The sequence below is a fragment of the Saccopteryx bilineata genome, chromosome 1 (assembly GCF_036850765.1).
Source record: "Saccopteryx bilineata isolate mSacBil1 chromosome 1, mSacBil1_pri_phased_curated, whole genome shotgun sequence".
Taxonomy (NCBI): domain Eukaryota; kingdom Metazoa; phylum Chordata; class Mammalia; order Chiroptera; family Emballonuridae; genus Saccopteryx; species Saccopteryx bilineata.
In genome coordinates, this window is record NC_089490.1 from 233,841,128 (window position 1) to 233,864,694 (window position 23,567).

Below are 23,567 nucleotides of genomic sequence, written 5' to 3' on the forward strand. Positions count from 1 at the left end.
ACATGACAACATGAACAATTTTCTCAGCATCTAGCTAAGGAAATCATGGGGCACAAGGCTTTGCAGAAGTCATGGGGAGAAACAAACCAATTAAATGCAATTGCAGCAAGTATTAAAATTGTAAGCCAGAAAAGATAACTGATTTCTTTTGACTCATACCAGTAAGTGGCATTTCTCTTTCTATAGACAAAGAAGACCAGTGGCAATAAATAACTCCTTGAAAATTCCTAACTGATCTTGAAAACCCCAGGCAGCTAGAAGAAATAAAAATGACATCGAATGTACAAAAGAGAAAAAAATCTATTGCTATAAATATTTCAGACATATTTTGACTTGCATTTATACACATGAATACACCACTTCAGCACAACCCATCAAGGGGAAAAAAAACCCACAGCAAAATAAAATTAACACACAAAAAAGTTAAGCCCTTTGACCAGAAATGGTTAAGAAACGTGCCCCTTCAAAACACAAAGTCATCATTTCATGTGCAATTTTGGCTTTTTTTGTGTGTAAGACAGAGAGAGACAGACTGACAGGAAGGAAGAGAGATGAGAAGCATCAGTTCTTCGTTGCAGCACCTTACTTGTTCACTGATTGCTTTCTCATCTGTACCTTGACCAGGGGGCTACAATAGACCAGCAACCTTGGGGTCAAGCTGGTGAGCTTTGCTCAAACCAGATGAGCCTTTACTCAAGCCGGCAACCTCGGGGTTTCAAACCTGGGTCCTCCACATCCCAGTCTGATGCTCTATCCACTGTGCCACCGCCTAGTCAGGCTAATTTTGGAATTCTTACAAAATAGTACTTTAATTTCCATGCCAAACAAGTATTCAGAACATGTGACAGTGACTATATTAAGTAGCATGGGGCTCAGTAAAAGAGAGAAAAACAGGAAAACCACCTAATGTTGCTTACTCTCGAGAAAGCCGAGGCTCTGGGAAATAGGGAGGGACATTCTGAACGATCTTAAGAAATCTCAAACGTCACTCCTGCGCAGGCACAACAATCCAACCACTGTCCATAGGGAAGACACAAAGACAAGTACTGTCTTAAGGGACCCTCTGGGCAAACTATTACTCAGAGTGGCAAGCCAGCAGCACTGTCTTCCTAGGGTTCTAATGAAGGGAGGTCAGCCTCGGGGGAAGCTCCAGCATGGACAGACCAGCCTGACAATTTTTTCTGGATGTTGTCAAGTCCTGAAGAACATTTGCAATAACAAATGGTTGCTTTTACAGGGTAGGGACAAATAACTACGTAGCATCTCACAACAGAGCTACCAACCACACTGGCCTTTTTGAAAGCAAAAGCAAGCCATAAAATCTCCTTCAGTATTGGTATGTTAAAAGGGGCAATTTGAAAAAGAAAAAAATCACAACTGACTCCCTTTCTGTATTATTATTGATGTATTATAATACCAAGTATTTTAATGTTATAATTTTTTGTAAAGTTGTTAGGAAAATGCAATAAAACCAACATTAAAATCATTGCCTGTCCATGAGAGCTTTTAAGGTTGTGTAAATTATAAAGACTTTCAAAAGGAAAGCAGTAATCAGCTGTATCACAGAACAGGTGTAGTGAGGTGAAGACTAGGAACTGATCAGAGTCAGATCACAGGCAACAGGAGGGCTGAAGTATGACCAAACAACTGCAAGAGGGAACAGGAGAGAAGGAAACAGACAAGATCAGGTTAACTATTGTCTCTGGCTTTAAGAGGAGCAGGAAAACGAAGCCAGACTGGAAGAGAAGGTAGGGCAGCATCTGTTGTGGCTGCTCAGGCAGAACGTGGCACACTGCTGGGAGTGGTCCAGGGGGTAGGCAGGTCTGATGCTGCAGGAACTGAAGGGCTCCTGGAGAAAGGTTGCGAATACGTGATAGAAAGCAACACCTGGGACAGCTGGAGTCCTGGCCTTAGATCAGAGCAGAGACAGCTTATCACAGAAACAAATGGGACAACAGTCTATGAGTGCAGATACACAGATGGGCAGATATGATGGGAGGGATGAGAGAGGGTGTGTGTACATATGCACACGTGTTTGTGTGTGTGTGTGTGTGTGTGTGTGTGTAAGCATGCATGCATGTACAGTTCTTTTCTCTAGCTACACTTAGTAACTTAGCTTTTCAGGCAGACGATGGATACGGCCAGGGCTGGGTTTCTCCCAGGGAAATGCCAGAAAGCTGCGGCTCTAATGTAGGTAATGATAATGACAGAATCTAAGCCTGATTACAAGGGAAGTGGTGAGTGACGGTCCAGCAGAGCTAAAGACTGAGCTGGGGAACGTGAACTATTAACACCCAAGAACACAGGACAAGGCCCCAGAGGGCTGCGGAAGGTGACGTCAGTGCGAAGGCCAGGTGGCATGAGATCTGAAATCTGGGGTGGGAACCAAGGCTGAGAGAGAAGGGAAGAAGAATGATCTAGAACAACGACTCTCAAAGTACAGTCCGGGAGTCCTAGTGGTTCTCTAAGACCCTGTCCAAAAGTCAAGGCTATCTTCATGATATTAAAGAGTGATTTGCCTTTTTTACTCTCATGGTCTTAGGAGTGTACGGAGTTTTTCCAACCACGTGACACGTGACGAGGTCTTACATTTTCTAGAATTGCCAATGGTGGCAGGTTTAGGGTATGACTAAGTTTTCCAAGATTAACTTAGTTTATCTTAAGTATTTCTACTATTCTCCTGCTAGCTTCAGCTCTATGATCATGTCTGTAACCTCAATATTATCTGATAAATTGTTTTGAAATCCAAGTTTTCTTTGTGTCTACAAAGAAACACAAGAAACAACTTTGCTGTGTTTTGTATTAGTTTTAAACATGTTTTGAAAATTTTTCAAAATATTAACACTTTATCTAAAAATGTTTAAAAAATTGTATTCTAAAATAAATTTTTTAACTTATTTTCCTCATCCGTAGTGATGGATCACTGGGTTCAAAGTGGGAAATCAGAACGGCCACAGCAGTCGGCCTTCTGGGGTCAAAGAAGCCGCCACACTGTCAGTTCTGACTCCAGGAGGGAGGACTGACGAAACGAGGCAAATCTGCAACAAATTTAATAATAAAAATGATCTTTCCTTCAACTTGTTAGATGTTAATCACTTGCCTATTGTTGATGCAGAAAACTATTTGGAATAGTACGATGCCAAGTGCAGATTCACTGAGAGTAACTATTCAGAGTTTAGAGAGAAAGAACTGTTGTAAATGACACCGTGAGAACTTTTTAAAGCCAGAGACTGTACGAACATTCACGTGGAAAGCAAACAGCCGGGGAGCGTCTCACAGTCAAGTCCGGCCCGCGCAGGCCACGGAAACGCACAGTGATGGGGACAGCAGTCTGTCTGCGGCCCTGCTGGGTGAAAAGGCAGCACAGGTCCTAGCACCAGCACTTTTGAACGATCGAGGAAGCCTCTGATTAGAGACCTGGCAGGGACAACTTCGAGTCTGCAGAACCGTTTTCCTCTTATAAACAGATGGCTAGGCAGAGGCAGCTGGACCCGGTGTTCCACTTCTATTCATCCGGGATCAGCACCCTCCAATACTGAGGACCTTCTATGTGCTGCATGGCCACAAACACGTGGTGTTGAAATAGTCGAAGTGCAGAAACCTTTAGGAATCCCACACTTTACCTGGAGCACCTGCCGACCTCCGCATGGCCAGTGCAGAGCACACTGGGTGACAGCAGGCACCAACGTGAGCTGGTCGCTCAGCTCCTCTCTGCACGGGGCAGCTGGAGCAGAGGGGTGAGAGGATGCCCCCTCCTCCAGAATACCCATCCTCCCTCCGTCTGTCAGTCCGTCCCAGAGCACTGCTCTCTCACGGAGTACCAGCGAAACGCAGCGAACACAGCCGGTTCCTACCAATCTCACTTCCGCTCCCTCCGTCTTGCACACTCCACAGGATGATGCTGCTCTCAGAGGCCACGGCCACCATCTTGTCTTTGTCTCCATGGGGACCGCCGACCACCTTGGCATTCAGAGCCACTCGCTCCACAGTCCAGTCCAAGTAGGGGCTTGTGAACACCTGCTGCCATCCGGAAGACTCTTTGATTCTGTGAGAGTGGACACAGATGGCAGACTCAGCCCCAGCTAAGCCAACACAGTGCAGTGAATGTACCAATAAAAGATGTTAATCATAGCTCACTACACCCTTTCAGCCACCAGATGGCAGTCATGTGTTAAGATAAACAAATGGAAATAATTATCTAATAAACTCTAAAAATTGGCAAACACTGAGAAATCAAATGTAGATGCTCTTAGGAACTATCAGACTGGGATGCAGACACGTGCTAGGTTCATAACAGCATTCAGTGAAGATGTGCTGACATGATGTAATAAGGTGGATGAAGTGATGTGATCAACTTCGGATTCTGAGGAAGAACACGGTATGTGCTATCTTCTATAGAGATCATACTTCTGAGTCACTTTCCTCTGTAACAATCAGGGTATGAAAAAACAGATGCCAAGAAAGAGTAAAAAGTCAAGACCGCATGTCTGAGAATTACTATAACCACCACAGAATGTAACTATGATGTATAAATTTACTGGAGTTTGTAAGTTAAAAAATTAAGTACACAGAAGACATATTTGCTCTGTAATTTTCCACTGAAGTGATACAGAATTTAAAAATGTAAAGCACTGAAAATTACGTGCTGGTCGTGACCAACATAGTCTTACTCTCTAAGACTCGGAGCTCAAAACCTGAAACGCTATAGACAGACAATTACCAGGCTCGTACATAGTAATCTCACTTAGTCACTTAATACAATAGCTATGTGATTCAGAAGCTGGATACAGAAGGAGCAAGAAGAAATACCTTTAAGATATCTCTATGTCACAGTTCATATTGTCTAGGAAATATTTAAAACATATAAGGCTAACCGCAGTATTTACCAAGTTGGCAATGAAAATAAAAGCAAACTAGATCTAATCTAGAGATAGAGAAGTGGGCAGAAGGTACAGGGAAAACATCTGATGGCTGACTATAAAATCACAATTAGCAACCCCCACCAATAAAAAGCAGAGTGAGCCCATGACCTGCACAATACCTGTAACACACAGCAAAGTGGGCGTAGGCAGCAACGATCCAGTTGTGGTGGCCCGCTACTATCAGCACCTTGCGTGGGTCCACAGGAAACCCTGTCAATTCAGAAAAAGAACTCATGTCTACAGCACCAGCAGTCTCAGGCCACTACCTGATGTGACACAGCTCTGCCGGACCATGGCCATGCACGTGTGTTTACGTGTCATCCTAGCAGCCCCCACAGCAGAGGCAGAGCTACGGCCAGCAGGACCCGTGTAGTCCATGAAGCCAAACGTATTTACCATCTGCCCCTTCCATAAATGGTCTGTCAGCCCCTGCACTACAGATTTACAGCACACAGGACAGTACATACTAATTAAAACAAAATTACATCTTAGATTGAGATAAATGATAAATCTGGATTAAAAAGCGAGATGAGGCAGAAAAAGTTACATCTTAATAAACGCTCGGTACCAGCTAGAACTAAAAACGTGCATTTTTCTATTCTGTGCCGTGCCCTCTGCTCACCTAGCCTGACCGTCTCCTCCCCCGGCCCAGCGAGGGTGGCCGGGGCCCCTTCTCCCCGGGCCTCCCCTTCCGTGGGGCTCAGCCCGGGCCTGGGGTCTGCAGAGGGCCGGCTTGCGTTGTTTATCTTACGACTCGGGATACCTGCAAAAGGAAATGAGACCTTTATTCCTAAATTCACCGAAATCAATTAAACATTTCACCTTGTAACAGAGAAATGTATAAATGTGCATCTCATTAGTGTGAACATCTATCCTCCAATATAGCAATTTATGACAAATAATTACCCTGAGAAACAAAGCAAAAATAGAACTCAACAGGTTTGTCCTGCATCATTACTATACATACGAAGAAGATGTACCCTGTTACCACCCCATGCCCGCTGGCCCAAGGATACTGAAGTCGGCCCGATCTCCTCCAGCCTGCAATCTCCACAGTGGGCACAGCTACCACGTGCTCACCTACACTGCATGCAGCTGAGCCACCCAGACGGGGTGTCCTTATGGGAACACACTTGGGCTCAGAGCCACCATCACACTGGTAAGGTGGCTCTTCTAACCGAGGTCAGGTGGGGATGGCAGACACCTGGCCTGCCACTAGCCTGTCCCCAATCCCCCTCTGGGAGCCCCGGAGCTCCACACTAAGGGTCTCTGACAGCCAGTGCTGACGCAGGGGTGGGCACCGTGGCCTGGCCAAAGCCAGTCGGACAGCTGTGGCTGTCTGTGTAAGCACAACTGGGCTGGACAGTCTCATCTGCCAGGTGTGTGGTGAAGCTGAGGAGCGGCCACAGGGACCTCCTGGCTCACAAGCCTGCCAGACCCTCTCAGAGCCTCTGGCACATCCCTGCCCCGACATGGGTTATGACGGGACTCCCACTGACATTCAAGTTCGCACTTCCAGTGGATTTACAAATGAGAAGGTCAAGAAGCAGAGAGTAGATCCTCCTTCTTCCCATGTATACACGTGTGTACATATCCTGGCTTCACGCTCATCTGCTGTCCTTGTTTGTGGGAACGGGCTCTCAGGGGGATGGGACACAGGACCCCGGGCTGCACACCTGGCGGCGGCAGGTAGCCATGGAAGAGGACACTGCCGCAGGATGACCGCTCCAGCTCCTCGCACAGCAGCAGCCGTCGCACTGAAACCAGAGCGCACATGTCAGGGGCACACGGACAGACAGCAGCGCCAGCACACACGTGTCAGGGGCACACGCAGACAGACAGCCTCCAGCGCACACGTGTCAGGGGCACACGCAGATAGCCTCCAGCGCACACGTGTCAGGGGCACACGCAGACAGATAGCCTCCAGCGCACACGTGTCAGGGGCACACGCAGACAGCCTCCAGCGCACACGTGTCAGGGGCACACGCAGACAGCCACCAGCGCACACGTGTCAGGGGCACACGCAGACAGCCTCCAGCGCACACGTGTCAGGGGCACACGCAGACAGATAGCCTCCAGCGCACACGTGTCAGGGGCACACGCAGACAGCCTCCAGCGCACACGTGTCGGGCACACGCAGACAGATAGCCTCCAGCGCACACGTGTCAGGGGCACACGCAGACAGATAGCCTCCAGCGCACACGTGTCAGGGGCACACGCAAATAGCCTCCAGCGCACACATGTCAGGGGCACACGCAGACAGACAGCCTCCAGCGCACACGTGTCAGGGGCACAGACAGACAGACAGCCTCCAGCGCACACGTGTCAGGGGCACAAAGACAGTGGCCTCCAGCGCACACGTGTCAGGGGCACACGCAGACAGACAGCCTCCAGCGCACACGTGTCAGGGGCACACACAGACAGCCTCCAGCACACACGTGTCAGGGGCACACGCAGACAGCCTCCAGCGCACACGTGTCAGGGGCACACGCAGACAGACAGCCTCCAGCGCACACGTGTCAGGGGCACACGCAGACAGACAGCCTCCAGCGCACACGTGTCAGGGGCACAAAGACAGTGGCCTCCAGCGCACACATGTCAGGGGCACACGCAGGCAGACAGCCTCCAGCGCACACGTGTCAGGGACACACTCAACAGTCTCCAGTGCACGTGTCGGGCACATACAGACAGCAGCCTCCAGCGCACATGTGTCAGTAGCACACGCAACACAGCTGCCTCCAAAGCACACGTGTCAAGAACACAAGCAGACGGCAGCCTCCAGCACACGTGTCGGGCACACACAGACAGCAGCCTCCAGGTCTGTTTCTTCAAGATCAACAGGACAGGGGGGTAACAAAGAAAACGCCTGAGTTACATCAGCTGACACATTTTTTTTTAACAATGAAAAGTCCTCATAGGGAAACACTCAACTAGCCCATCAGGAAGTACTAGAGGACCTAACATAGGACACATTTTATCTGGGCAGTGGATGCTCACAGGGTCTGGTGGCAAGTACAACCGTCAAGGCACATACCTAATGGAGTGATGCCATAGAACTCCGCTTCGTGCCTGAGAACACTGATACTCACTCCCCTACGGAGAAACAAGCGGCATGAGTGCTCTGTGAAACCCGGGCTAGCATCCAAGACGAAAGGGAAGACAGGCGCTTAATGTGAACGGGACCACAAGGCTTTAAACTTCCCTTGTCCTAATGGCCTCTGAAAAATCTATACATAAATCATTTGAAAAAGTCTAAATAAATAAAACTGCACACCCACAAGACAGTCTCTTACTTTAAAGTCATTCACCTCTTAATGAATAAAATCAGATGAACGACCCCATCAGAAACCAAAAATACAAGCAAAAGAGAAAGCAGAGGAGAGACCAGGCTGAGGAAAGGTTCTGGTTATCCTGATGAAGATGGTATGTACAACATTACGAACGTACAATCGCGCTCTTTAAAGAAAATAAGCCAGTGTTTCATAAGAAAGGCAGTCGGTACATCAGCCTTTTTTTTTTTTTTTTGACAGCAAGTCAGAGAAAGGGACAGACAAGGACAGACAGGAAGAGAGATAAAAAACATCAATTCTTTGTTGCAGCTCCTTAGTTGTTCATTGATTGTTTTCTCGTATGTGCCTTGACCGTGGGGCTACAGCAGACTGAGTGACCCCTGCTCAAGCCAGTGATCTCAGGGTTTCAAACCTGGGTCCTCCGCACCCAGTCTGATGCTCTATCCACTGTGCCACCGCCTGGTTAGGCTGTACATCAGAAAGTTAACTGAATTCTGCCTCTCGTGGGTCATCTAGCTGTGGATTAGTCACAAGGACACTGACTAGCAGTAAATTCAAGCTTCTTTAATCGAATGCCAGGTCAAAATAATTTTACTTTTATCAATACGTACTTAGTCATACACTTCCCACTTCTACCCACAACCAAACAAAAGGCCCCAACAAACTCTTTAGCCATTAATCCAGTCACGTGTTAAACAAACATTTTTATGGACAGTGGTGACCAGATCAGATTTATAATTTTAGGGGACAGTGCAGAAAATGAATTGTAGGGACACAAGAATGAAGTTGGGAGAAGTGGCCCAGACATGCTGGAGTGTCCAGAGGAAGAGAGGACGGGGCCTCACTGTGAGTTTCAGCCTGGGAAAACTGTCCAGCAAAATATTACTGTTAAAAAATCCCTTTCCTTCACAAAATAGACCAAAGACATACCCAACAGTGTGAATTCACTTGAAAAGACATATTTCTTACCTTAGGTCTAATTCTTTTGTCCGAAGAAAGTTTAAAATGGGTGCAAACGCTGCTGGGTCTCTATCAATAAATATCTGCAAAGGATGAACTGTTTTAGTTCCCAATTGTAACTACAGCTTCTAACTTCAGTATCTGTGACACTAATTAGGGAGCAAAGACTGAATTACTGAAATACTGTATTCCCTTGGAATGCAGTTATAAGTGTGTACACTTAATGTGGTAATGTCTTTCTTTAATAATAAAAGCTATTATTAGATGAATGATATTTCAATATGTAAGAATATGGTAGCTAGGAAGTCAGTTCTTTCACTTATCGATATCTTGGGTCAAAGTGACACTCAAGGGAATACTTTTATCTAAAATGTTCTAGAATTCAATGAATACTTTGAAAATATTATGCATAAATGATACTTTCTTACATTGCCTGATTATTAATTATTGGCAACAGTGATTGTGACTCACTGAAAATCTGAACCATTGAAATAACAATGTACTTTTACGTACACACGGGGCAGGGTAATGAAGAAAGGTAAATACTGCATGCTACTGTCAAAACAGGAACATTCTTCTCGTAGCATTCATACATCACACTCTCAAATTTTGTCGAGGGAGGGAGATGGGCTATTTTTTAAAGATAGCAAATACAGCACCACAGAATAGATAAGGAGAAAATAAAATACTTAATAGGAAATACATAATAGATAACTTTTTACAAGAGTGTATACCAACAATCTTTTGGTTTGCAGAACTTCTAACTATAAAATTGACCATCTTTTAAAGTAGTGGTCTCCAACCCCCAGGCCGCAGACCAGTACCAGTCCGTGGGCCATTTGGTACTGGTCCACAGAATATACCGCAGACCAGTACCAGTCCGTGGGCCATTTGGTACTGGTCCACAGAGAAAGAATATATAACTTACATTATTTCCGTTTTATTTATATTTAAGTCTGAACAGTGTTTTCTTTTTAAAAAATGACCAGATTCCCTCTGTTACATCCGTCTAAGACACTCTTGACACTTGTGCCGTAAGTTCAACAATTATATTTTAAAATACCACAGTTTTTACGCCGGTTGCATAATTTTATTTTGTGCATTTATCCGTCCCATCCTAAAGGCTGGTCCATGAAAATATTTTCTGACACTAAAACGGTTCGTGGCCCAAAAAAGGTTGGGGACCACTATTTTAAAGCCTGTGCAAGTCAATTAGGGAAAGGTGGCAAGTACAACTCTTTTTTGCCATGATCCATCATGTATATTCACAATGATGTTCACTTTCATAAATTTTTGCTTTTCTTTTTATTAGAACCAATCAGATGCTAAAGAAACACCACAGGCCCTGGCCAGTTGGCTCAGCGGTAGAGCGTCGGCCTAGCGTGCGGAGGACCCGGGTTCGATTCCCAGCCAGGGAACACAGGAGAAGCGCCCATTTGCTTCTCCACCCCTCCGCCGCGCCTTCCTCTCTGTCTCTCTCCTCCCCTCCCACAGCCAAGGCTCCATTGGAGCAAAGATGGCCCAGGCGCTGGGGATGGCTCTGTGGCCTCTGCCTCAGGCGCTAGAGTGGCTCTGGTCGCAACATGGCGACGCCCAGGATGGGCAGAGCATCGCTCCATGGTGGGCGTGCCGGGTGGATCCTGGTCGGGCGCATGCGGGAGTCTGACTGTCTCTCCCTGTTTCCAGCTTCAGAAAAATGCAAAAAAAAAAAGAAACACCACAGATTTGTGGAGAGGTTATTACTGAGGTCTTTCTTATAATCTCAAACAGGCAGACCCACTTTTGCTGTGTAATTTCACCTGCAAATGTCCCCAAAACGAACACCTGTTGTTTCCAAACAGAAGGCCTTTCCGCTTTTGAAAGCGGCGACATTTACTTTACCTGCTGCTATACACACTATAAGTGCTCTGCAAATGTATAAACCAACTTCTTTTGTACTGAAACAACAGTTCTTCCCTCCTCACTTCCTCTACCTTTGCAGCAGAAAGTCATAAGGTTATTCTCCAAAATAAAAAATAAAAAAATTGTAGGACTTTACTAATCCATGATATCTTACACCATTCTAATTTGGTATCAAAATATTTTGGTATATTCATCTACTTACTGTTAAAAGTTATAATTACTGATTACAAGGTCTTTCACTATAGACAAAATTGGCTCATATATTCTACAATCTTTCTAACCATGAATAAATTGCTAGGTGAAGTACTCACTGTTTGGAGTTCTCTTCTGTAAGTATAGAAACACTCTACACATTACAAAAAATAATAATCTTTAAGTACATATATGTCACTTTAATTTAGTGGTTATTAAAATATTAGCTTTCTTCTAAGTCACTATATATAATAAGGCTCAAGCATTATAAGCATTAATCTAACCTGGATATACATATATACATTATACTCACAGCACCAGTGTCATCTCGAAGTGTTGAAATTCTTCCACTCAGCAAACTAGAAGTCATTAATAAGCTAGTTAGTTTTTAAAATCTGAATATGAAAAATGTCCTAATCCTTTAATCAAATGTCAATGACCAATACAAATGAGCCATCTTATCTCCAAAGTAAAATAATAATAATAAAAAAAAGGTTTCTTTGCAGTGAAGAAGGAAACTTTAATCAGTGCAAAACCAAACTATATATACTTTAAAAGTTAAGGCTTTTTATTCTAGAAATAAATATATTTTTTTAACAGACAAGGAACATTTTTACTATTTTGATGAATATAAGTATACTAAAGAATTATATGAAATACCTGGAAAAAAAGGAATCTGGAATCCACATGAGAGTCTGCTTTGAGGTACTAAATCTGCAATTGAAAATTATCTGGTATTATAAATGAGGACATGGTTTAAAATTCCAACCTTTATTCATGTGCTCCACTATGCTGGCCAATGATTTACAAGTTGTTGCAAAACTACAGCCGTTATCAATTATATTCAATATATTTAATATTTCAAAATTTCTTTCAATTCAGTCAAGAGTATTCAAACAGCTCTCAACGAAATCTAAAAATTGACGCACTGATGTCTAATGCTTCCCTAAAACGTTCCAGCTGCAATTGACTCATCACACCCAGTCTAAACTTCTTAACATACCATTCAAAATTATCTTCAGGTCAAGTTTCATCTCTCCAACACAAACCATGACACCCTAATAGAGAGTACTTAATGTCCCCAAAATTCATGCTCACTACCATTTGCGGTTTTTTTTAAGTTATCCCAGCTAAGATGGCTATTGTCATATCCAATAATCCAAAGTCCCATCAATCCTTAATATCCTTAAGGTTTTATCTTCTCTTTAATGGCTTTTCCAAATATACAGTCTATCCTATATTATCATTTTGAGTTCATAGTACTTCCATTGTACATTATGCATTTAACACTGTCTTATATGCAGTCTTTGGCTATGTACAATTGTTGTATTCATTTATTTTAAAAAATCATTCAGTGAATATACAGTATTACTGTTTTGCAGTTAAATGACATCTGATCAAGTCTGTTTATTACCACCAGTAGAGAAAACTTAACCAAACAGACTGGGGGGGGAGGGTCAGTAACTGATGTCAAGTCACATGACCAAGAATGAAATCTAGGGCTCATCCAGTCCAGCTCCTATCTGAATATTTTCATTTTAAAACTCACCACACTGAACAACATATGTATTTTTACTTTCTGCCTAGACCAAGTATCCTCACACAAGGGACCTCCACTTTTATTCTACATGCACTTCCTAGCACTATCAAACTTCTAAAGCAGCTCCTGGTCCATTAATCAGATCTAAGACAGAAGAAAACATGTTGAATTTTTCCAAGTGCATTTCTTAGTGGACACTTAAACAATGAGAAGAGCACAGCTAGTCACAGGACACTGACTTGGTCCAACAAATAAAAGCATATGCAGTCGATGGTACACTGAAGGACTCATTGACCCACTCCAAAAATGAATCACTACATCTTGGAGGACATCAAATTAATTCCACACAAGGATCGCGTGACCTTTCACATCCACTGTTGCTAACTCAGCAAAATGCCTTAGAAAATTACACAAATCTGCTTAAAGTTGTATTAACAATTTCCATTAAAATCAGCAGTTTGGAGTGGGGTTAGTAATCTGCAATTTTGGTGCAAAGAGATGGGACCCTCATCCCCACCAATGTTTTTTTTTATTTTCAAACAAAATAGGATAAAAAAATCCACAGCACTCTGAAGCTGGTGCCAAATATGACTTCATGAAAACTACAACACTTAAAATTACATGACAAGCACACCTCTCTACAACAGATATGAAAGCGTTTTGTTTCTTTATTTCACATCCAGTGTGCCAAGCAAAGGGTCATGGTGCAGTCCAGTCTCAACAAAAGCTTTACTGGAGACATTAACATAGCCACATTTATACTCTGCTACTTGTCCCCTACTAAATCAATACGGAAGCAATGTAATTAAAATTATTTACTCTGCAATGTTACTATTGGTAATGCCAATTACCCTTGAATTTCCAATACTTCAAATTCCTTTAGCAATCCAGTAAGGCTGGCTCTATGATTGTCACTTTACATTTCAGGAAACCAAACACTAAAAAATCTATCCCAGGTTGTGGAGCTAGGTAAGAGGTAAATATAGCCTGGGAACTAGAACCCTTGTCTGTCACAACAAAGCTCTCTGTCCATGAGTCCTCCCAATGTCTGCTCCTAGATCTCTCTCATGAGACCTTAAGTCAGGGGTCCCCAAACTTTTTACACAGGGGGCCAGTTCACTGTCCCTCAGACCGCTGGAGGGCCAGACTATAAAAAAAACTATGAACAAATCCCTATGCACACTGTACATACCTTATTTTAAATTAAAAAAAAAGGGGGGAACAAATACAATATTTAAAATAAAGAACAAGTAAATTTAAATCAACAAACTGACCAGTATTTCAATGAGAACTATGGGCCTGCTTTTGGCTAATGAGATGGTCAATGTGCTCCTCTCACTGACCACCAATGAAAGAGGTGCCCCTTCCAGAATTGCGGCAGGGCGGGATAAATGGCCTCAGGGGGCCGCATGTGGCCTGCGGGCCCGTAGTTTGGGGACCCCTGCCTTAAGTCATACTCATTCCAACGGAATTAATCACAAATTGAGTCATACTGGGTTTCTTTCACTTCATTATTTCTTTTGTAAATAATTTTAACAATTCTAAATGAAACCTCATCTTCTCATTCTGAATCACCCCCCCAAAGTTAAATACATCATAAAAATCGGCCATTTCTATAATTTTGTATGTATCTCACCTGCCTTGAAATTAAAAAAATAAAAAGACCTTCCCTGTGGTACATGCTTCTTCTCCTGAGTCTCACCCCACCACTTCCGAGACAATTCAGTTCTGTGCCCCAGACGCCAGCAGCAATGTCTGTGCTTTAGTGACAATCTCAGCAGGGTGTTTTACAGTGACTTAAGTGACTGTGTTCACTTGTGTGTTGCACAAGATACAGATGACTTCTGGATCCCCCCAGCTCTAAAATGCGGCAAGAGTCTATGGCCAAAGGAACTCAAGAAAATTGTCTAAGAACCCTCACTGCTGGGTGCACGCTGACTCTACAGGTCATGTCACTACCCACCACACACTGTTAGATCCGAGCAATTCTAAAGTTGGGGTTCTTTTTCCCCCCTTTCTCATTCCTATGTTACAACTGTCATCTATCTTTCTAAATCTTTCTGATATATCTATCTTACTTGGTACTCTTCGCTAATTATCATCACTCAGAGAAATGCAGAAATTGATCAAACCAAGTTTCAGAAGCACCTAAACAAAAAAATAAATAAATAAGAATGTTCCAGCTCTGAGAGCTGCCTTCCAGTGTTTTAAAATTTTAAAACTGAATTCTGCAGTTGTTAACGACTCCACCCATTATTAAAGCCATGAACTTTCAACCATGGAAATAACAGGATGGTTTTTTATCCTAACACTGCATGCCCTTTAGAATGCCTGGAAACACAGATATCAGCAACCATGAGCAATACGAAACCAATGTACAGATTTTAAATGATTTCAGTTACTACTCTTCAGTACTGATGCACACGGAAGGCTGCCCTTGCATGGTTTCCATTTTTGCATCCCTAAGTTTCCAAACCTGTACAGTTTTCACCGATTTCAGGAAAGATTTCATTTCTTACGCACGGGGGTGATTCTTCTCTTCCATAAGACTGCTATATATCTAGCAACAATAACGCTGTAACTTCTTAACTATTCAACAGCTTTGTGGGGGCAGTGGAGGGTAAGGATGGAGGAGGAAGGGAAGCAGGCAATACACGAAGAAGTACGTCTGTTTCTTGAGTTAAATTCTCTAGTGCACTTAGAAAACTTAAACGTTTAGAATTAAAACACTGCATTGTCTCTATGGTTCACATGGTTTCTGTCTTGCGTTAAAATATATATATATTTATATTTTTTACATAATGAAAATATATATATATTATATAATAAAAAACATATAGCCTGACCAGGCGGTGGCGCAGTGGATAGAGCGTCGGACTGGGATGCCGAGGACCCGGGTTCCAGACCCCGAGGTCGCCAGCTTGAGCCCGGGCTCATCTGGTTTGAGCAAAAAAGCACACCAGCTTCAGCCCAAGGTCGCTGGCTTGAGCAAGGGGTTAGTTACTCAGTCTGCTGAAGGCCTGCGGTCAAGGCACATATGAGAAAGCAATCAATGAACAACTAAGGTGTCGCAATGCGCAACGAAAAACTAATGATTGATGCTTCTCATCTCTCTGTTCCTGTCTGTCTGTCCCTGTCTATCCCTCTGACTCTTTCTCTGTCTCTGTAAATATACATATATATATATTTTAGATATATAATAAATATATATATATATATATTTTTTAAAGCGTTAGGTATTCGAGCACACCAAATACACTACATTCCAAAACAAGCCACCAGCCCTAAAACTCAACTTGTGCCTGAGAGAACTGGCAAACGCCCATTTCTGAGGGCTGACTCATATAAGCCATAGTCAATTCTCACACACAAAAATAGGATGTTTTTCCCCCAAGCAGCTCCGTGGAAGGCAGAGGAGGGGGGAGGAAGGCCAGAGAGGCAGAGGAGCTACAAGTCTACTTCTTACGGGGGCACCACACGGTGCCAATGGCCGCGGCGGCCCAGAGCCAACTCCGCACGCTAAACTTTCTGGACGAGTGGCCCTAAAAGTTGCAATCCCACAGAGCCACGCACAAGACAGTCTGAGGTTAACACCGTCCCGCAAACGCGCCGCCCAGTCCCATGCGTGGGGACCGGAGACACGGCTCCGCCTTCCCACGCGGATGGTCACCACTGGAGCGCAGGGCGGGGAGGGGGGCTGGTCCACCTGCGGCAGCCGAGCCCGGGGACGAGGAGGAGCACGGAGACGAGGACAGACACAGGGCCGCGGACAGAGGGCGGCCTCCCAGGAGCGGCTCCGCCATGTGCGGCCCGGCCCGGGAACCGCAGCGCCCGCACTCCCGCCCGGGGTCCCCGCGACCACCCCCCCCCGGCCCGCCGCAGGGCCCGCCGCGCCGACCCACCTGGTCCCCCCCACGTTGAGCTGCACGATCTCGCCACTGCCGGCCGCCGCGGCCGCGGGGAAGCCGCCACACTGCCCTCCCGCCATCGCCGGCGGCTCCGCGCGCGCGCGCGCTGCCCGCCCTCCCCGGCCGCGGTCCCCGGGGGCGGCGGCGGCGCCGGCTGCTGGGCCAGCGGGGCGGCGGCAGCCGGAGGGCGGGAGGGGCGCGCGGCCTCCACCTTCCCCCTCCGCTCCGCCGGCGGGGCCTCCACGACTCGTGGCCACTATGCCGCCTGGGCGCTTGGCCGCCGCCGCCGCCGCCGCCGCGGGAGGAGGGGTCGCCGCTGGGGACAAAATTCCGCAGCGCTCACCCTTCGCCCGCAGCGGCCGCAAGGGGGGGGCTCTGGGCAGAGGCACAACCGAGGGCGGAGCTTCCCAGGCCCACGAGCCACGCTCCCGTCCGCCTCCCGCTCCTACGGCGCATTCCTGGTGTCCCCTCCCGCCCCTCTCTGGACGCAACCCCAGCCCCTCCCCCGCTCGGTGAAGATTTGTTTACTCAACTCATTTGGGTGACATTAGTCAATAAAATTATAGTTGTTTTGGTTCTGGCAGGATAACCCAGTTGCTTAGAGCGTCGTCCTGATAACCCAAGGTTGTGGGTTCCATCCCTGGTTAGGGCACTTATAAGCAGCAACCATTAAAGGCAGAAATAAGTGGAATAACAAATCAATATTTCTGGTTTTCGCTCTCCAATCAGTAGTTTTTTTTAATTACACAGGTTTCAGGTGCACACTTCTACCATTCAGCATCTGTACATTGCATTGTGTTCACCACCCCAAGTCAAGTCTCCCCTCTACCACACCAACCCCCCTTCCTTCTGGCAACCCCCACACTGTTGTCTGTATCTATGAAGTTTTCTTCTCTTAACCCCTTCCTCTGTTTCACCCAGCCCGCACCCCCCTCCAGCCCTTCCCTTTCACAGGTAAGGTTTACGTGTGCCCCACTGAGGGCACGTCTTTGCAACTGTCCTAAGCACCTGTACTGGGGAGGTGCGAGGAAAATGTCTCCACGTGCACACAGGACGTGCAAGGTCAATGCCCTGGCAGTGTAAAGCGGTGCCTACGTGGAAATCGTGCCAGCTCAGTGAAAATTTGAGGATTTTAAACCTGTAGAGCGCTTACCTGAGCACATTTGTCACTGGGCCCTCTTCAATTTTGTCCCCCCCCTCCCTTCCCCCACCCCGAACAAGGGTGCAAGGCTGCAGTGTCCCTAGCGCACTGAATTCAAGACTAGAGCACTGGCTTTGGGCAGGGAGGTGGGAGTGGGGTGGGGAGCTTCATTCGCCAGTTGTGAGACAAGGCTCCAACGTGTCCTCTTGGTCCAGCTTGTGAGGTGGGTTTTAAAGAGCTGCAAACACTTAAGGGTCCACAACTGTTCCTTCTGAGTGCTGTTTCACAAGAGTTACTCATACCTGACCAGGTGGTGGCGCAGTGGATAGAGTATCGGACTGGGATGCGGAGGACCCAGGTTTGAGACCCCAAGGTCGCCAGCTTGAGCGTGGGCTTATCTGGTTTGAGGAAAGCTCACCAGCTTAGACCCAAGGTCGCTGGCTCGAGCAATGGGTTAATCGGTCTGCTGAAGGCCTAAGGTCAAGGCACTTATAAGAAAGCAATGAACAACTACGGTGTCGCAACGAAAAACTGATGATTGATGCTTCTCATCTCTCTCCGTTCCTGTCTGTCCCTATCTCTCTCTCTCTCTGACTCTGTTTTTGTAAAAAAAAAAAAAGGGGGGGGCATCAAGATCTAAATTGGGTAGCGGAAAACAAACAAACAAATAATAAATATATTGGGTCGCAGTTTTGTTAAAAACGGGACTGGACCGAGGGCTGCTGAACTTGCAGTCTCATTTCCACTCTCCCAAGCAGGGCTTTGTGGTTGTTACTGTTAAGCAGGGATTTACAAAGACAAAAAGAAACCTCCAAACCCTTAGGCATTGTGGCCAGAGAGGGTAATCTGAATTACCTGAATTCACAAAGTGCAGTTGAGCCCCGTTTGAAGGCCCAGGATATGGTCTGTTTCCATTAAAGGTCTTGTGAGCACTGGAAAAGCGGGTATGTTTTGCTGTTGTTGAGAACGAAATGCTCAGATCAACCAGTCATTAAGCTGGTTGATAGCATTATCCAAATCTTCTCTCTTTATGGATTTTCTATCTACCTGTCTCAATCAGTTATTGTCAGAGGGGTGTTGAAGCATCTGTCTAGAACTGTAGATTGGTCTTCTTACAGTTGTGTTAGTTTGGTTTTATTTTTTCTTCTAAAAACTGGTATTTTTAGGTTCAGTGTTTAATGGCATAAATGTTTTTCAATTGTTACGTTGTCGTAGTGACATGGCTTCTTTATCATGAGGAGTTGATCTTTACCCTGTAGCTTGTAGGCTCCTTACTCTAATCTCTGACTCAGTCTTCATGGGGGTTTACCCTTCCCTGTGTGCCAAACCTTCCTTCCCTTTCTCTTATAAAGACACCAGTCCATGGATTTTATGGTCCACCTTACATCCACAACGATCTTCTGTCAAGATCCCTAATTTAATTACATCTGCAAAACTTTTGTTTTCAAATAAGGTCACATTCACAGGTTTCAGGAATTAGGACATGGACATGTCTTTTGGGGACCACCATTCAACCTACTCTATGTCCTGACAAATACTGTCACACAAATATTTATAGCAACCTTAACTGTCATAGCCAAGGAGCAGACACAACCCAACTGTTTACCGTCAGGTGAGTGAATAAACACATGTGTTCCTTACAGTAGAATCCTTCTCAGCAATAATAAGGAATGAATTTACTTTTGTACACCGGAAACTGGAAGAGTTTCAAAGTAATTATACTAAATATAAGAAGCCAAACAAGCAAACAAACAAAAAGGAGTATATAGTATGTGATTCCATTTATAGAAAATCCTAGAAAATGTAACCCAGTGTTTAGTCAGAGAAAGCAGAAAGACTGATGGTTTTCTGGGGTTGAAAATGGAAATGTATGGAAGGGAATTATAACAGGGCGCCAGGGAACTTTTCAGGCGATAGATATGTTCATTATCTCGATTGTGGTGAGTTTTCAGGATGTATATACATGGCAAAACTTACCAAATTGTACCCTTTAAGTAAATGCGCCTTATTGTATTTTAATTATGCCTCAATAAACCCAAATGCAGTGCTTCCTGGAGCATCCTGAAATGCACTCCTCCTCTGCGGTGATTCCTGAAAGTAACACAACCACTCCCCCGGTCCTCACAAACGGTCTGCCTTTTTCTGTTCCTCCTGTGTGCCATGGGAAACTGGTTATTAGGGATTGCCTCACCTGGGCATCCTTGTCCTCTGTCCTCTGATCAGTATCAGCCCAGGGAAGGCACCAGCAAGAGACTCGGGACACAGGGAGACAAGGGTCAGGGCATTGAATATCCCATTTCTCCTCCGTTGTTCCAGGTAGTGCCTGTGTCACACTTCAAGTAATAGCCCTGTTTCAGAGTCTAGTTCTCATTAGGCTTCTGCAGAATGTGTCTTCCCCTGTTATAAGCGTAACTACTTTATGGCGTTCCTAGTCCTTGTGAAGCTTACCATTGCTTTATAGATCCCTTAAATCTGCCCACACTTCTTTTTTTTCTTTGGACAGAGACAGAGAGAGGTACAGATAGGGACAGGCAGACAGGAACGGAGAGAGATGAGAAGTATCAATTCTTTGTTGCGGCTCCTTAGTTGTTCATTGATTGCTTTCTCATATGTGCCTTGATGGGGGGGGCACATATGAGCGAGTGACCCCTTGCTCAAGTGACCCCTACAGCAGGGCGAGTGACCCCTTGCTCAAGCCAGAGACCTTGGGCTCAAGCCAGCGACCATGGAGTCATGTCTATGATCCCACGATCAAGCCAGCAACCCCACACTCAACCTGGTGAGCATGCGCTTAAGCCAGACGACCTCTGCAGGTGACTTTGGGGTTTCAAACATGGGTCCTCTATACCCCAGTCTGAAACTCTAGCCACTGTGCAACCATCTAGTCAGGCTACCCACTTCTTTTTTTTTTTTTTTAATTTTTTTATTTATTCATTTTAGAGAGGAGAGGGAGAGACAGAGGGAGAGAGAGAGGAGAGACAGAAGTTGGAAGCATCAACTCCCATATGTGCCTTGACCAGGCAAGCCCAGGGTTTCGAACTGGCGACCTCAGCATTTCCAGGCCGACGCTTTATCCACTGCGCCACCACAGGTCAGGCAGGCTACCCACTTCTTTAAACACTACTTTCATTCAACTTTCTTCTGTTAATATCTCTCTCTCCTCTCTACTCCTCCCATACACATCTTCTAAGGGAAAACTGGAAATTCTCACCAGTAATACTCATAATTATGACAATATAAACTGATAGAATTCCCCATCCATAATGGAGATGAACTTGGTATGAGTAGGCAGGGCTAGTTCAATTCTCCACTCTTTCTCTTCTTATTTCTAGACCAGCCAATTAGTAAACAATGGCCCACAGGCCGAATCTGCCCTAGCACCTTTCTATATAAAGTTTTATGGGGACATAAAGTCACACCTATGTATTATGGCTGCTTTTTGCATTACAGTGACAGAGGTGAGTAGTTATGACAGAGACCATAGGGCCTCTGAAACCTAAAAAACTTGCTTATCCGGACTGTTATAAAAAACAACAACTGTGTCATCTAGGTCTAGGCCATGGTCAGTGCTAACAATGCTTAATAGAGCAGACCCATTATTATAAGTTTCCCAATAATGACTGCTGGAAGCTTTCAGATTAAAATTATTAAAACCTTCGATCACATTCTGAGGCAGGATTTTCTCCCCATGTTGTTGGCATGGGTAGAAGGGAAGCCATGTGATGACTTTGACCTTCTCCAGAGGAAACTCCCAGGGTCGGGCTTGTCTTTCCCCCCACCCATGCCGTGCAACATTAAATGAAAAGCAAGAGATACCGGCTAGTTATTGAAATACTGGAGTAGATTGAGAGATCTCATAAAGTCTGAAACCTTCAATACAATCAAATATAATTTTGTGGTTCTTAATTTAGACAAAATTAAGTACATATCAACAGTCCTGTAAACTATAGGAAAATCTAAAATATAGGCCACTTTGGCTAATCACAATAACATTTCCATGTTGGAACAGTTTCTCTGATGAAGATCTATCTAGTCAGTGGATGTATTTTGGGAAAACCTTATATTAGTAAGGAGTAAAAAAGCCTCTCATAACCATTAATCAATATATAGTAAATTTTCATTAAAGGTTAATAATACATTATTACATAGAAGTGCCTTGAAAACTATAAAGCCAAATCCCATCCTATCATCACAGGGTTTGAAAGAAGAAAAAAAAAGAGAGAGAGAAAAAAGAAAGGATTCAGCACAATTCTTCAAGTGTTCAAATTGTAACATTATGTCCCATGATCTTTTTTTTTGTATCTGAGAAAGAACAAATATAGAAACATTTCTCCTATAATTGATATTCCTCCCTGTTTGTCATTTAAGGCATTTGCTGTGCCTCACATTCTTAGCAGATGTATTAACAGGTTTCATTATTTACAAAGTACCACATGTTCATAATATGTTTGCCTAAAAGTCTGAGGGTATTAGTGCAGTAAATGTCTTACTGAAAAGAACCCAGAATAACCTGGGGAACTTCATCTAAAAAAAAGGCAGGAGAAAAAGGGGGGGAAGCAAATGAAAAATAAGACAACTAACCAACCAATAAAAAACTAATTTGCCAGAAAATAACTAGCAAAGTAGGGTAGACTATAACCAAATCAATAATTCCATTAACTACAAATGGTCTAAATATCTCAATTAAAAGGCAGAGACTGTCAGATTGCATTAGGAAAAAAAAATTAAGACCTGAGTAGATGCTATGTATAAGAAGCCCAGTTAAATAAAAAATACAGAGATATGATGAGAATAAAAGATGGCAAAAAATACTCCATGTGTGCCAGTTATTAATTCATAGCCTTTCAGCTCCGAATTTATATTATACTTTCTTGGCTCATTTATGAAAATGCATCTGAGTCCTTGACGTTGTCTTTGTCAATGAACATAAAAGCTAAATGTTATTTTATCAACAGAGGGCGCTGGAGAGACATTGCAGGATGAAGGCACAGGCTCCTGAGCATTGCTTTATAAGACACAGCTGGGAGCCCTGTCTGGAGGAGCCACAGCTGCCTGGGCTTGGTGCTGGAGTTGTCACTGCACGTGGCACTCTGCAGCTCTTCAGTGTAGTAGGTCCAGGCCATGACTCACGCCAGGAGCGGTGAGTTGTTTCCTTTTTTAACTTTTATTACCTGTAAGATGTACTATTTCTGTTTACCCATACTAATAGCACATGTTTAAACTGGAAGAGCCCAACTCCCAAATGCCTCTCTCTCTCTCTCTTTCTCTCCCTCTCTTCCGGCTTCCCAGGGAGCCTCTATCAGGGGTAGTCAACCTTTTTTTACCTACCGCCCACTTTTGTATCTGTGTTAGTAGTAAAATTTTCTAACCGCCGACTGGTTCCACAGTAATGGTGATTTATAAAGTAGGGAAGTAGCTTTACTTTATAAAATTTATAAAGCAGAGTTACAGCAAGTTAAAGCATATAATAATAATTACTTACCAAGTACTTTATGTCATATTTTCGCTAAGTTTGGCAGAATAAATCTTTATAAAACAACTTACTATAGTTAAATCTATCTTTTTATTTATACTTTGGTTGCTCTGCTACCGCCCACCATGAAAGCTGGAATACCCACTAGTGGACGGTAGGGACCAGGTTGACTACCACTGCTAGATGCTTTTGTCAGCTTCTGTTTCAATCGGTCATTGCAAATAGTTCACGTGCTTCTC

At 44.6% G+C, this 23,567-nt stretch overlaps 1 protein-coding gene across 1 annotated transcript in view; it reads right to left on the reverse strand.

The window, feature by feature from the left end:
• The window catches only part of KCTD3 (potassium channel tetramerization domain containing 3), a 33,518-nt gene extending 16,450 nt beyond the window's left edge, over window positions 1–17,068 (reverse strand). Inside the window, exons 1-9 of the mRNA XM_066238192.1 lie at window positions 16,709–17,068; window positions 11,927–11,980; window positions 11,580–11,625; window positions 9,182–9,255; window positions 7,957–8,015; window positions 6,599–6,679; window positions 5,545–5,685; window positions 5,042–5,132; window positions 3,855–4,045 (exon numbers count right to left, since the gene is read on the reverse strand). Coding sequence (XP_066094289.1) covers window positions 3,855–4,045; window positions 5,042–5,132; window positions 5,545–5,685; window positions 6,599–6,679; window positions 7,957–8,015; window positions 9,182–9,255; window positions 11,580–11,625; window positions 11,927–11,980; window positions 16,709–16,794 — 823 coding nt within the window. The 5' untranslated portion in view covers window positions 16,795–17,068. The remainder of the gene's footprint in view (window positions 1–3,854; window positions 4,046–5,041; window positions 5,133–5,544; window positions 5,686–6,598; window positions 6,680–7,956; window positions 8,016–9,181; window positions 9,256–11,579; window positions 11,626–11,926; window positions 11,981–16,708) is intronic.
• Between the last annotated feature and the right edge of the window lie 6,499 nt (window positions 17,069–23,567).